We start from the raw sequence: 14,637 nt of genomic DNA, 5'->3' as shown, positions 1-14,637 counted from the left end.
TTTGGTGAATATAAAGTATAAAAATCTTTTTAAGACAACAAATACCTTTACTGTCACATTTGATCAATTTAATGCATCCTTGTTGAATAAAGCTATTAATTTCTTTAAAAAAAAAAAAACATACAGACCCAAAACTTTTGAACAATAGTGCATGAAAGTAACTGTGCTTGTGGATTTCTTTTTCCATGACACCATATCCTTTTAGCTTAATTTTGACATCAGGTCCTGTTATCATAGCCCTGTGTTATTCGAGCAGGCAGAGGCACTAGTCACACACAGAATCTGGGACACACAGGTGAGGTCACCAGGTAAACTGACAGGGAGGGGAAATAAAAGGATGGAGACGGGGAGGAGAGGCACTGGGTGTTACTGTGAAAAGTTGAGGACGGTAGTGTTTTTAGAGCTGAAGTTGGTTGTAAGTGCTGGTCATGATGACACTGCACACAAAATAAACAACCAGGAAAAAAGGGCCAATCACAGAACACACTGAGGGATGTAGATAAGGAACAGGGAAAGAGAAATAAAAAGGTCAAAACAAGCCTTAAACAAAGGGGGGTTAGGGTCATCGTTGCCTACCTTCTGGGGAACCTGAGTGACAGATTTCTACAAAACAAAATAAAAGAAAAAAAGAAGAAAAAAAGCAATGTATGTATGTAAATTAAAGGGCAAAAAAAGCAAATGAAAATGTCAAAGTGGTCGGGTTGCCCTGGACACAGCAACAAGCAGTCTGGGGTTATTGATGGGCTATCTGTTTAAACTGTACAAAAGGAGCAAATAACATTAGTAATATGGGTCACTGCATGCAATTAAACTATAAAGTCAATTATTAACACTCATAAAAGGGCTGGAATGCTTACACAAACTAAGTAGAGCTAAACCGGCTAATCTGAAGTATTGTTAAAGCCAACATGAAATCAAAACTGACCCAATTTACTTAATTCATGGCACAATAAGACTGGAAATTTAGTACATGTGCACAGATAATCATTGCAAATTACACTAAAGAAAAATAACTTTTCATCATTTAGCTCCACCTCTGAAATGACTAACCTTCATGACTGGCATAGGCCAGTAATAACGTAAACCAATAGCTCTCTTATGCTCATCAAGGCTGCAGTTGTTTTGTGTTTAATAATACAGTAATATTTTTACACTCTGTATTTTTTAATACTGGTTAATAGTTGAATACTATTACAATTTAAAATAACTGTTTTCTATTTTAATATATTTGTAAATGTAATTTATTTCTGTGATGGCAAAGCTGAATTTTCTTCAGTGTCACGTGATCCTTCAGAAATCATTCTGATATGCTGATTTGCTGCTCAAGAATCATAATGACCCCAAACTTTAAAATGGTAGTGTAATAAAAGTTGCAGATATTACATATATTCAAAGGCATTGCCATTAAGGTATAACCACATACATGCCTGGCCCCATTTTGGCATTGAATGCCCATTTTTCACTAATATTCTGCTTCATTTAGAAAAATATCATATCTCAGAAGTAAAAAGGGGTTGAGAATGCCATTTCATGTTGACTTTAAGAAAAGATGTTTACATTCATTTATTAAAACACACAAATCTGGTTCATCTCGAACCATTCCCACACTGGCTTGAACGTATACACAAAAGGACACAAAAACAAACAGATATACACAGACAAAACCCTTTCTTTTGAAATCTGAGACTGAATAGAAATGAAAGAATAATACTGAACATGAAGGTGTTCTCATGTTCCTCAAAGTGCAACTCAGATTATTCATCTAGCAGTTTAAACATGAGTTTTGTGCTTTTGAAGAAGCAATACAGCACAATGTAAGCCTTAGGTTTTTTGTAAACTGGCACTAGTGAGTGGATGCCAAGGTGTCCCCTCCACAAGTATTTATAGAGCAGGGGAATGCAATACCTTAGCTGTTACCAAGGATACTGTCGCCATGGAGGTGCGGAAAAGGTAGATATGTGTGAGATGATGAAACTGATGAGAAATCTGCATGTGTTTAAATGAGCTGAGATTCATGTTGGGATTATGGATACTGACAGCACTTTGATTGCCTTATGAAGGCCTGACCTTGCGGGTGAAATGATGACAATACCCAAGACTCCGTTGAACACTGCGATTGCATGTGCAGGCGTTTTGCAAGAACAAATCCACTTGTGAAGCTGTTTGATCACAGACAGACAACCAACCAGCATACTAACTGAATATAATGACAGACACCTATGAGATAACCCTCAGCAGGAGGTGTGAGAATGTGCTGATGTGTTCGCTTTTGTCTATTTTTCATCATCACCTATGCTATCTTTAACTGATGAATACATCCGGCATTCATCACACTCATCCTCACACCACCATGCTCGGGCAAAATCGGGCTACTCGGATTGTTAGCACCTCCTGAAATCAGTGACTTCCCCTGTCATTGCTCCAGCTCCACGTCAATCTACTGATTCATCCAACACTCGTTGTCTATCTCACCTGCGCACAAACTTGGAGGTGAACTTGCTGAAGATGCCGGAAGCTACGGGACGTCGTTGTTGGCTGTTGCCGTGGGAAAGAGAAGGGGAGGCGGGGGCTCCGTGGTAAGGAGAACCCTGTTGGTCCCGTGCGCCCCGCTGCTGGCCGAGGTGGAAAGTGTTGCGGGTGGGCACCCCTCTAGGGAAATTGGTACGGTCCGTCCCAGCTGCGCTGCTGATATTGTGGGCTGATGGGGAAGCACCAGGTGCTCTCTGTGGGGGATCACTGTGACAAAGCAATTTTTCCCCAGAGAAAAGGAAACAAAGAAAGATGAGGACATGGCAGGATCAGTATTTATATTCATATTTTTTTTATAAAAGCGATTTCAGTAAATATTTAAATGCATTTTAAATGTTTTATATTTAAACAAAATTTACTATTTAAAAAAGCTTTTTTTTTTTTAAAAAGAATCCTTGTCACACGTTGTTACAATAAATTATACATATTCATAAATATGTTGTTAATATAACTCAGTACTTAAATATACAATTACACTGTAACAATGACACTGTAAAATAAAGTGTAACCTAAAATGAAAATTAAATATATTTAAAAATATGTAATAAAATATGGAAGGTTGATTTTCACTACTTATGTCTGCAGAAAGAATAGCAGATAATGGGTGTTTCAAACCTGCTTTGTAAATATGAAAAACAATTGATTTATGTATTCATAAAACAATCTCCATAAAATCATGTTTAACTTCAAAAATACAGATTTCAATTATGGTAAACCAATAGTTAAGGTATCAGAAGCCCTGTTCTGGCTTTTACAGTGCTCAAGTACTTATATTATGTAATCTCAAAATAATAAAATATGTGGACTGCAGAGAAGAGAACACAGACATATTTCTGGCCCAATGCATAGACACACAATCCGTCTCTCTCTCTCACACACACACACACAGATCAGGGATATTGTGAAACTTGTGCACTCTAATTTGTGTGTGTGTGAGTCAGTGTGTCCAACCAAGCGTGTGTAGTGAAGCAGCACACCTCCCCCATAGCTGTCCTTTCTGCACACTGTCTGTGAAAATCTCATCCAACCATGACAGGTCCATGCCAACATCTGTTTAAGTGCCAACCAGTGTAGTAGAACCTGGCCAGAACCAGTCGCCAACTGGCACAAGCACAGCCAGGGAGGTCACATGACTCTGGGTAACCGAACCCACCAAAGCTAGATCACAAACACTGTCCAACCACTTCAGCCAGGAAGTGAAGTATGCTGGACCCTTCTCAGAAACATAGCTGTGTTTGGAATAACAAACTATGATCTGCTCTATAAACAGACACCACATTATCATCTCATTTAGGGACATGTTTATAGCTCCTGATTTGACAAGGTTACACACACTGGTCCACTTCTAGAAAGTAAAAACATAAAAAAAAATTTTTTTTATAGCCAACATGAAATCAAATTCAACACCATTTATTTTTCTTGTCTTACTGTGCAAGTAATTATTTTTTTTTTTTGCATGTTATTCTAAAGACAAATATTATGACTATAATAAAAAAAATGCAGGAATTTTAGGACCACAGTAATTCCGAAATTAATCATATTATGCAAGTAAAATGGGTTGTAAACATCATTTCATGTTGACTTGGAGTAAAACAAATTAGTTGATTCCTGAGGATCAGCATTTACAATGCCACTGACTCAATTTCTCTCCCTTTTTCACCTCAGTTGAGCTGTTTTTATTATTATTATAATTTTTTTTTTTACATTTCGGCAGCACCACAATTACTTACCTTTTGCAGATCCAGGTATGACCTCAATACACTGGCTAAAAAGGACCTTCTCAAACCCTCTTTACACAGACGTTTACAGCAGGTCATCACTTAAACTTAAGGATGGATTAAACCGGGGGGCCTGAAAGACTGCACATCACTGGGAGAGTGTCCAACTTTAACATGGAGCAAGAATACTCAGGGGCAGATTTTTGGGAAAAATTAATTGACTAACTCTGACTGTGCAAACTAATACACACAAACACAACATCTTAGCAAAGGACTCAGAAGTTCCCATGATAACACTGTATAAAATACAAGCACTCACTCTAGAAAATATGAGCAGGAGCTTAAGAACCAAACCCATGCCACTGGGAAAACACATCTGCACTTTTGACATGTCGCATCATACATGTTTCATGTGTGTTCTGACATGCATATAGTATTATTCACATATTCCATTTATGTTCTCTCTTGAAGCAGAGTTTTTCACAGTGGCAAACCACACAGTCCTAAGCTGTCAAAGTGAAGGCCCTTGCACGTGACTCATGTTGATGTTCTTCTTGGCAGCAAAGCATCAAACTAGTGTTATCACTGACACCAGGTTATACTCATGTAAATTGTTGGAATGTTTGATTAGCCTCTTACTTTTCATAATCATAAGATATAAGAGCAATTGATCCAGTGGCAGCTAAATGTGTCTTGAGACAGTTGCATGAACAAATTTTTCTTTCTACATTTACATTTGAAGGGGTCATTTTGTGTTTAGACAGTTTGTCATTTCACAGTTTGTGAATAGATAAGATCCCTAAAGTTGCAAAGACTAAAGTCTGAAACCCAAAGAGATATTCTTTATAAAAGTTAAGACTAGTCCACACCCCACTTAAACGGCTCGTTTAAACACACCCCCAAGTCTACATCACTGTGTGGGAACATTTGCATAACACTGCCCAAATGTTTAGACTAAGAAAGGTGTAACTTTTATTCTCGCTGTAGTATCGTTGCTGCCGCTATGTCATGGAGACGCTGTGTGTTTCGTTCGTTTTACAGAGTTTCCTAAACAATGCCGGCTGTTTGTGTTGCGCTTGTTGTTTGTCATTTTCCAATCACAAATGCAGACATGGTTTTATGTTTCTGCGGCGCGATGCAACGCAATCCATAAAAAGATAGTACAAGTATAACATTTCCGTCACACACTTGAGGTATTCGGCCAATCACAACACACTAGAAAGCTGTCCAATCAGAGCACACCTCACTTTTCAGAACGATGAGCTTTGTAAAAACGTCATGTTACAGAAAGGCGGGGCATAGAGGAGAAAAAATAATGTACAGAATGTGAAAAATAATGTGTTTTTTTAACCATAAACCGCATAAACATTTCATTACACCAAATACACAAAATGTTTTTTTTTTAGCATTTTCATATGACCCCTTTTAAGCATTCCCTGGGAATCAAACCCATGAGCTTGCCATTGCTACATCAGTTCTATGTTTTTCATCCGTTTGCTGTCACTATTTTCAGTTAAACCTTGTAAAATCTCCATTCCTGTATGCTATTTCTAGCACTTGTGGAAGTCAACACTTGTGTTCTGACATGAGTCACGTGAAAAGAATTTGAGAGACAGAATAAGCCACACTATGTGCTGTACATGGCCCCTCACTCACTCATATATACAGTGCACAGATCTGAATATATGGCCCTTGCACTGAGGTACATTTCACTCCAGAAGGGAGAAAGTGCACAGGGGGCAGAGATGTACAGAGGAGTGAGAGAGACAATGTAACAGGGCAGCAGTACCTTCTCTCAATGGTCCCCAACCACGCTCGGAAGACGCTCAGCTCACTGCATGCAACAGACCAGCCATTCACTTAAAGCAGCACTGACAGGCTATTTGAACCACTCACACTCCACGCTGCCTTAACTGCAGCGCTATAAATTATGGTATGTTCCTGGTGTGGTCAGTGTTTAGTGTGAATATGAGGTTGTTATTAGTAGCCTTACAGTGATGGTCAAGAGAGGATAGGAGACAATGTTTAAAAGAACAGACATTGCTGCATGTTTCTTTTTTCCAGTGAAGCTGGTTGACCAAGAAAGTCTTGCTGGTTTGAAGTAGTAGTTCACTCAAACTGAAAATTTAGTGTGATTTTTCTGGATGAGCCTGATGTCGTTCCAAACCTGTATGACTTTCATTTTTGTCCATACAATTCAAGTCAGTGAGGTCCAAAAGAACTCTTGACTTGCACGGTACAAACAAAAAAAAAACTAAATTTTCCAAAATACCATATACAGATCAGGAATGATACAAGGGTGAGTAAATTATGATATAACATTTTTGGCTGAACTATCTTTTCCCCTACTAGTGAAGAAGCCGTTACACAACTGTGGGGCACAAGCCAAAACATATGCTGGTGTCCAGCTGTGCTGGTCTTTTCAGAAGGGATATGAAAATGTGTCTTGTTTTAGCCTTGTATATCAGCCATCTCCCAGTGTTGACATTGTTGACATTTGTCATCCCCTGACTTCCTGCAAGCTCTTTCCTTGACAATTAAATGATTTCTAAGAATGCAGAAACCCCCTGAGACATGCTACATTTCCCAGATTTCATCACTTTATGCGACACTGTTCAGTAGTTGACATGACTGGTTTCCTGTTGGGTTCTCTCTTTGGTGGTGTGAGGACTTGCCTGGGCCGGTGTGAGTGCAGGTCTGCGGGGCAGGGATGGGCGGAGGTGGAGAGGGACTTGTGATGGCGGGTGCGTGAGGAAGAGGATGAGGAGAGCACGGCGCCCGCTGAGGCCGTGGAGGAGCGGGACCCGGGTGTGTTTAGGCTGAGGGGAGAGAGACAGCGGCCCCTCCATACACACACACAAATCGACGCACACACAAAAACGAGTGTGTACGTATGTGTGGAGGAGAGGGAGGGAGGAGAAGCATTCCATTAGAAACAACACTTCGCACACATTAGAGAGAATGATGAACACAGAAAGACCAACATACAGATCAACAAACAGGCAATAGATAGACATATATGGATAGAAAAATAGATAGATGAGAGCTTGATAGTTATAGCCATAGAGAGATAAATGGATAGAATGATAACAGCAATAGACAGGGCGACAGAGCAATAGATTGACAGAATACAGTGTAAAGGCCAAAGTATACTTTACTTCTTATGCGTACACGAGGAACAGTGTGCATGACGCGAATTTCGTCATCAGAACAGTACGTGTGTTCTGTACTCACAAGACCCAAATTTTGTACTTTGTACACGAAGGTTGCACATGTGCAGTTATACTGCAGTAATCAGTTCTTCCACAAGGTGGCAACACTGTCCCGAGCAGTTGTTTCCCAGTAGAAAATGAAACTAAAGAGATAGAACAACAACTACAAAATAGCGGAGACTGCAACCACAACAGACGCTCACATTGACAAGTGCTTGTGAACGAAAGGGTATGAGACAGCTCAGCTTTGGTTTAAAAGAGTTCAAAAATATTTGTTATCAGTCATAACGGGGAAAAACAGAGCAGACATAGATGAGGCTTTCTAGAAAACATGTCCTTTTATGAGCAAATGTGTCGATTTCTCACGTTCATGCACAGCATCAAATGGAGTATACATTGAAAGGCTACGCGTTCAAATGTAAGGCTACAAAAACAAAGTATACTTTGGACGGATAGACAAACGGATAGACAGACGGATAGACAGACGGATAGACAGACGGATAGACAGACGGATAGATAGATAGATAGATAGATAGATAGATAGATAGATCTGGGTAACTGAAGTAAGAGACAATGGTGAATGGTACAGGAGAGAGGCGGAAGATGGAGGGAGGGAGAAAGAGGTCAAACAGAGTGCTGATTTCACAGAAAAGCACAAAAGAAACACACACACATACACACACAACCACACATCACTATGCAGGGATTAGTTGAGCCTGTGGTGGAGAAATAACATGCTATCACCTTGCTATGTGGCAGAGAGAAGCTAAGCCTATTACAGACGACTACAGCAACCTTACAACAGAGTTAATGGTGCTTTTTTCCATCACAAGCTACCCTAATCCATTTAAAGCTATACATACACTAACAAAGACACACAAAGTCACACACACTCACAACGCAGACAGAAGAAAAACAAAATGAGTGTTCAAAGACAAACGATCCAGGAGAGAGAGAAAGAAATGAAAAGAAAGAGGGATGTGTGGGGAATATTTAACCCGACACACCGTCTGAATGCCTTCAGATAAGCTCATGAGAAAACACACAGGCAAATCAACAAAACCTGCAGTTGCATTAAAAGGACAAAAGGTTATAACTTTCAAAGACCCCATGAAATCGTTTGATTAAAATAGTTTTCTTTCCTGTGTCGAAACATTAGTTACTTAAACAGGAAGTTGGGGGATGGCATAGCGCAGGACGTTTGTTTTTAAATAGCCTTTTGTATATACAGTATCACATGATTGCTACTTGCTATTGCTAGCCAAAAGTTGATGTTAGGAACAGATGATGTTCTTATTCTAGAAAGCATAATTTGAATTCATGGGGTCTTCATCATTTATCAGTGTTATCATAACATACATACTACAGTAACAGAGCACAACTCCAATAACAACAGTTAAAGGCTTGTTCACACCAAGTTCAAGTGATACTCTGCCCAAAAACATCTCATCATTTACTCACCCTTATGTCATCCCACAGGACTTCTGACTTACTTTTGTTTAGACATACACAAAGATTTTTCTAAAACCAATCAATCTTTCTCCAAATAATGAAAGTGTACAGGACCCCTGCCTCAGAACAAGACATATGACAGTTGGCCAGAAGTGATAGGTTATAGTTAAAAAAAAAGTTTTACTTCAGACATTGATTCAATAACTTCGGCCGTGTGGATTACCTTCATGTTCATTTTGTGTGATTCTTGAAGCATCAGCTTTGGGAAAGAAAGTCATATACAGTCATATCTGGGTCGGCATGAGGGTGAGTAAATGATGAGAAAATTGAGAGAAAGTATAACAACTCCTTGCACCAAAACCACACACATCAAGTCCAACGATGAAAGTTTAAAAAATTAAATTAATAAATCCTGGTCAATGTGACCCACAGTACTACTGTGAATATACAGTAGTCTTCTGCACTCCTGATCCTATGCCATAATTTATCTTACTTCATGTACGAATACATATTCGTTTTTTATGTAGCAACTGTTCTGCATATACACTACTGTCTGGAGTCTTTAAGATTTTTTAAATTAATTACATTTTTTCATTATTCTTATATGTTCACCAAGGCTGCATTTACTTGATCTAAAATACAGCAAAATAGTAATATTGTGAAATATTATTACAATTTAAAATACCTTCGCAGTCACTATATTTAAAAATGTAATTACTCTTGCGATGACAAAGCTAAATTTTGTCATTACTCCATTCTTCAGTGTCACATGATAATTCAGAAACCATTCTTATATGCTGATTTGATGCTCGCTTAAGAAAACGTATCAAACCATAAAGACCTTTTTTTCAGTTGGTTGATAGGTCAGTTCCTGACACATGACCTAAAAGCTAATATCTTATTCGTCTCAGAGTTTGTTTTCTCCATCAAAACCATAAACAAATAATGGCACTAACAATAATAATAATAAAAGTACAACAAATGATCCATGTGGTATGTTATTCAGTGCTTGGTACAAAGGAGTTCATAGAAATGCATTGTTTCCTTTTGAAATTTTATCATCCCTGTATATTTAGACTTGGTCTGAACAAGCCTTCATTATTACTAACGGCATAGGGCTTTCTGCACTGGAGCTGACACTTGTTGACAGAGCAATAGTGCACATTTAAAGTTCAAATTCCCACAGATACGTTTGGTCTCAGTTGATTAACCACTGAAAATTTTTTAAACTACAAGGTACATGCATGTCGATTTGACTCATGACCACAATTAAAGCATCTGATGGTCACCATTCAACACTTTGGTAGCACAGAAGAAATCATCATCATGCAACAAGAATCCAGTAGGCAGAAAGCTCTATCTCCATTTTTAAAAATACTTCTCATGCATATGCTTATGCATAACTGATATAGTGAAGACACTGGAGTGTGTGAAATGTGAGTATAAGCAGCAATATGAATGCTGGAGGAGAAGGAGTTATGATGCATGAATGGTTAGTGGTGCACAGGACGTGAAGGATGAGTGACTTAGTGTTTTTTGGCGATGATGGTGGGAGGTTTATATGGGGTTTAGATGATGCTTTAATGCATGCATGTGTGACTGGGATTTAACCAATTAAGGCATCTAAAATGTTTTCAAAAGAATACTCTGGTGATGGGACATTTTTCTCTGTAAATTAGTGTGTGGGTCTGAATGAGATGGTTCTCTAGGCATCACTAATCCGGCTGAAATCCAGGATGAAGTATGCCAATCTGGCACAACTTGGCCTTTCTGTAGATCAAAAGCATGCCAGTCTGGGCTCCATGGCAGGTAACGGCCAACAGCACAGGGACAGGAGATAGAAGTAGACTGTGTGTGTGCAATGTAAAATAGAGAAACTGATGACTGGTTGTGTTAATGATCTTATCTAGAGGGATGAACTGTGCCCGTATACGTGTGTGTGACAGTAAGAGAAAGGTTAAGTGTTTTTCTGTACTTTGCCTTTTTTGAGATTTACACTCTTTCAACAGATGCATGTGTCTTTGGATGTACCTGTCCTTGCCGTTTTGCACTCCTAAAGTGGCTCTCTCAGAAATGGGGGAATTTCTGCTGCGGCTTGTGCCCGTGGACAGGATACTATTCTGAAATCACAAACACACACAGGTGCAAACCAATGTTGTTACTGTTAACTAATGCCAAATTTACACTCCAAAGCTTTCAGAGAAGTACTTTTGAAGTGGCATTTAGGTGTCTTCACACAGAAGGTCTAAAGCTGCTCGGAGTGGGCATAAATGCATTTACACAGCAATGATAACCATATATTTTGATACTAGGTACTGGCGTGGGTCACAGCTGGCATTATTTAGTCAGGCTTATGTCTTTACACAGAATTTGAAGCAGGCACAAAGTAGCCCTAACTCAGCTATGTAAAGATGCCTTAAAAACTGCTCTCTCATTTAACACACATTATTTCAGATCATCAGCTCATTAGAAGAGAATTGTGTTCTGACTGACATGGTCCCTACACAATGTTCCTGTGGCTCAGTGGTAGAGCATTGCATTAGCAGTGCATAAGGTTGTGGGTTCGATTCCCAGGGAACACATGTTAGGTAAAAATGCCTGAATGTACTGTAAGTCTTTTTGGATAAAATAATCTGCTAAATGCATACATTTATTTATTTAATTTATTACTCTCTGAAGAGGGGAAATCTGTTGATGTTTACTTCACTTCGGAACATTTATTCACAAATTTTTGCTACGCCACAGCCTGCTGTGTCTTCACACACAGACGAAACTTACTAGAGAAGTGTGGAGTGTGACATAATATACCTTTTTAAATAAATACAATTTATATTCACGTCTCACGCACTTGAATGCCCTTTGAATGGAACATATACGTTAGCTTCGAACTGGAGTCATGACAGAATATCCTGTCAATCACGAGCACTGGAACTGAAAACCTCTGCCCTAGAACTATTAATAACTGTTTTTGTAAACTGAAATAAGGCTGAAATAAAAATTAAATATAAATATTAGATGAAAAATAAACATACAAAAAAATGTAAACAACAACGAGAAAATGCAGCCTTGGCAACTAAGTGAAATAAAATAAATTTAGATCTTCCTCAGAGGACCTCAGATGATGCCAATTCTCATAAAACATACACAACTTCCAAATTTTGCTACAATCATTAACGTCTAACTAAATGCATGAATTTTACTGTACATTTCTGCTATATGGACATCAATGTGACAGTCACCACTGATAAGCTACTACCGAATATAATGTAGAAACTTTGAAATAACTTTAAAATAAAGCTGCTTTGCAATGATTTGTGTCTTAAAGAAGTGGTATACAAACAAAATTGAATTGAACTAAAAAAAAATTAAAGCTAAAATGTAATTATTGTTTTAATAATAAGAAGAGTAGCAGTTAGACAATAGATAAGGCCTATTCATACAATAGTATTTGCATTTTAAAAACAAAACGAAAAGGCACAGCATCTAAAGTTGTGCAAACCTAGAAACTAGTATTATGTTTATTATGTGGTGTGTTAAAGCTCAAAATAACATCCTCTGTAGCATTTTCACAGAAATAACTTGAGAGCAGGAGCCATGAGCTTTGGACGTGCCAAACATCTCTTGGTCAGTGAGTGCGTTTCAACCCTGGGCAAGCCCTTCCAGCCATCTGCTGCATGAAAAATATCAGTGTGGAAAGCTGCAGGCTTTTCAGAGCACCCTTGTGTAACTAGGAACAGAAGCAGTAGTTAAGATGTTTAAAAATTACCCTTTTATTATGTCAAAAGCTTCCTCTATCCATAATGTAATTACATGTTCTTCAAGTACATGGAAACTGAACTAAAGAACATGACGTGACTTTGGTACTGTATTAGTCCTGTTGATAAACTTGATTGCCCTAGCTTGCAAAAGATCAACAAGCACTCTGTCTAGATAAACGCTCTAATTAATATAGTTCCCTCTTTTGCATAATTGTGTTTTATAGTTTGAAAAAACGTCTTTGTTTGGCAGTCGAGAGTGAAAGTGACAAGACAAGAGGGGGCATAGAATTGGGAAAGGATATAAAAAAATTATATTTTTATACTGTACATAATGCATAACTTCACTTGTAGAATTTAAAATGATTTTAGTTAAGTAATTTAATTACACAAAATAATGTAGAATTTAAAATGTTTTTTTTATCAGTTTTCAGACACAATATAATTTTTTTTTATTTATTTTTTTTATAAATCTCTAAGAACCATATATCACCAAACAGAAACACACTTACAGTAGAGGGCGTGGAACTCTTTTTGCGTTCGCTGGAGATAACTGGACTGGGTGGAACTTTGGTGGAGCTACCTGAACCTTTCCTCCCAGAATCCTCCACTCTATGCTTGTTTTCTCCCTGAGGCCGTTTCGAGTATGAGCCTGAGGGACAAAGAAAAGACAGAGTATGAAGGGCAAACAAAGTACGTGTGAATGTGTGTTCATAAATGTTCTTCATTCACAAATTCTCCCAATCCGCTCACCCTGATCTGTTGGTCTTCTGACAGGTTTCTGAGTGGATGACACACTGCGCTGTACCATATGAGGTGGAGAAGGACCATTGCTGTTAGTGAGATCACTTCCTGGGCGTGGCTTTAGCAACAAGTTGACACCCTCGTCAAGCTGCGAGTCAGAAATTTCAAACAAAAAGTTCATCATTTAGCTGCCTCTGTGGGCATTAAAGTATGCGTGTGTTTATGCATGTGTGTACCTCTGAATTCCTATAGTCAAGCAGCAGGTAGGTTGCCATGACTTCATTGTATTTTTGTTTGATGAGCGATTCCTCTATTTCCTCTTGACTAAAACCCAGCTGAAGCATCATGTCTAAATGGGCAACATACACACAATGTCAATGCAATACCTTTGTGTAACACTTCCAAATCTTGGAACAATTTCTTAACATCTAAACTATTTCAAATGTGTGAGAATCACACACATACCTGTTCTCCTGGGGTCTTTGTAGTCAGGTTGGGGCTGAATGTAAGGCTTCAGCTCTTCATCTTCATGACCTACATTCATCCAGCGATCCTTCATGATCTGCTGCTGAGTCAACGGCAGACACAAAGATAGAGAATGGTGAGGGATGACATAACCATATCCCTAAGTGTTTTTAGGCAACCAGACCATAAATCATAAATATTGGAGAGGGTTTTTAATCACTCGCCCTTCTCCTCAGACTTGACGCACACAAAGGTTTGCCAGATTGATGACACCAACACAAATGAGTGCACTTGACCATAAATTTAATTAAATACACTGTGTTTTCCGCCAACTGGCAACCTGTGGTGCCGAAATACAATTGGGTAAACTGGCAATGGGCGGGTTTCACAAACCAAAACACAGACCAACATTCCGGCCCAGAATTAACATTTTCAAAAGGAGAATCAGTGACTGTATAGCATTGTTTTTCAGATAATCAAGTATGTTAACTTAGCATGTTTCTTAAATATCGGCAAACATATTGTATTTTTATGCTTTAGTTGAGTCAAAAAACTAAGGCCTTTGTATTTTAGTTTACAGTCAGATATCATATGTCTAAATCAAGCGCACCTCCAAACTTCCCCTCTTGGTAGGATTGAGGATGAGAAACTTCTTCAGCAGGTTCTCACAGTCTGTGGACATGTAGAAGGGAACCCTATATTTTCCTCTTAAAACACGCTCTCGCAACTCCTGCATAAGACGAAGAGAAAAACAATGAGGAT

The 14,637-nt window shown here is 38.5% G+C and overlaps 1 protein-coding gene across 8 annotated transcripts in view; it reads right to left on the bottom strand.

The window, feature by feature from the left end:
- Positions 1-14,637, bottom strand: part of mark2b (MAP/microtubule affinity-regulating kinase 2b) — a 48,709-nt gene that overhangs the window by 5,209 nt on the left and 28,863 nt on the right. For 3 of the 8 annotated variants that reach the window (XM_059528565.1, XM_059528572.1, XM_059528603.1), the window contains exons 9-17: positions 14,486-14,605; positions 13,876-13,978; positions 13,647-13,759; positions 13,420-13,558; positions 13,179-13,318; positions 10,943-11,031; positions 6,923-7,066; positions 2,473-2,736; positions 577-603 (exon numbers count right to left, since the gene is read on the bottom strand). In XM_059528565.1, coding sequence (XP_059384548.1) covers positions 577-603; positions 2,473-2,736; positions 6,923-7,066; positions 10,943-11,031; positions 13,179-13,318; positions 13,420-13,558; positions 13,647-13,759; positions 13,876-13,978; positions 14,486-14,605 — 1,139 coding nt within the window. The remainder of the gene's footprint in view (positions 1-576; positions 604-2,472; positions 2,737-6,922; positions 7,067-10,942; positions 11,032-13,178; positions 13,319-13,419; positions 13,559-13,646; positions 13,760-13,875; positions 13,979-14,485; positions 14,606-14,637) is intronic. The other 5 variants (XM_059528586.1, XM_059528594.1, XM_059528611.1 and 2 more) reach the window with 3 other exon arrangements.

Source organism: Carassius carassius, chromosome 3 (assembly GCF_963082965.1).
Source record: "Carassius carassius chromosome 3, fCarCar2.1, whole genome shotgun sequence".
Classification (NCBI taxonomy): domain Eukaryota; kingdom Metazoa; phylum Chordata; class Actinopteri; order Cypriniformes; family Cyprinidae; genus Carassius; species Carassius carassius.
Note: the sequence above shows the minus strand (reverse complement) of the source record. Positions and strands in the feature narration are given on the sequence as shown.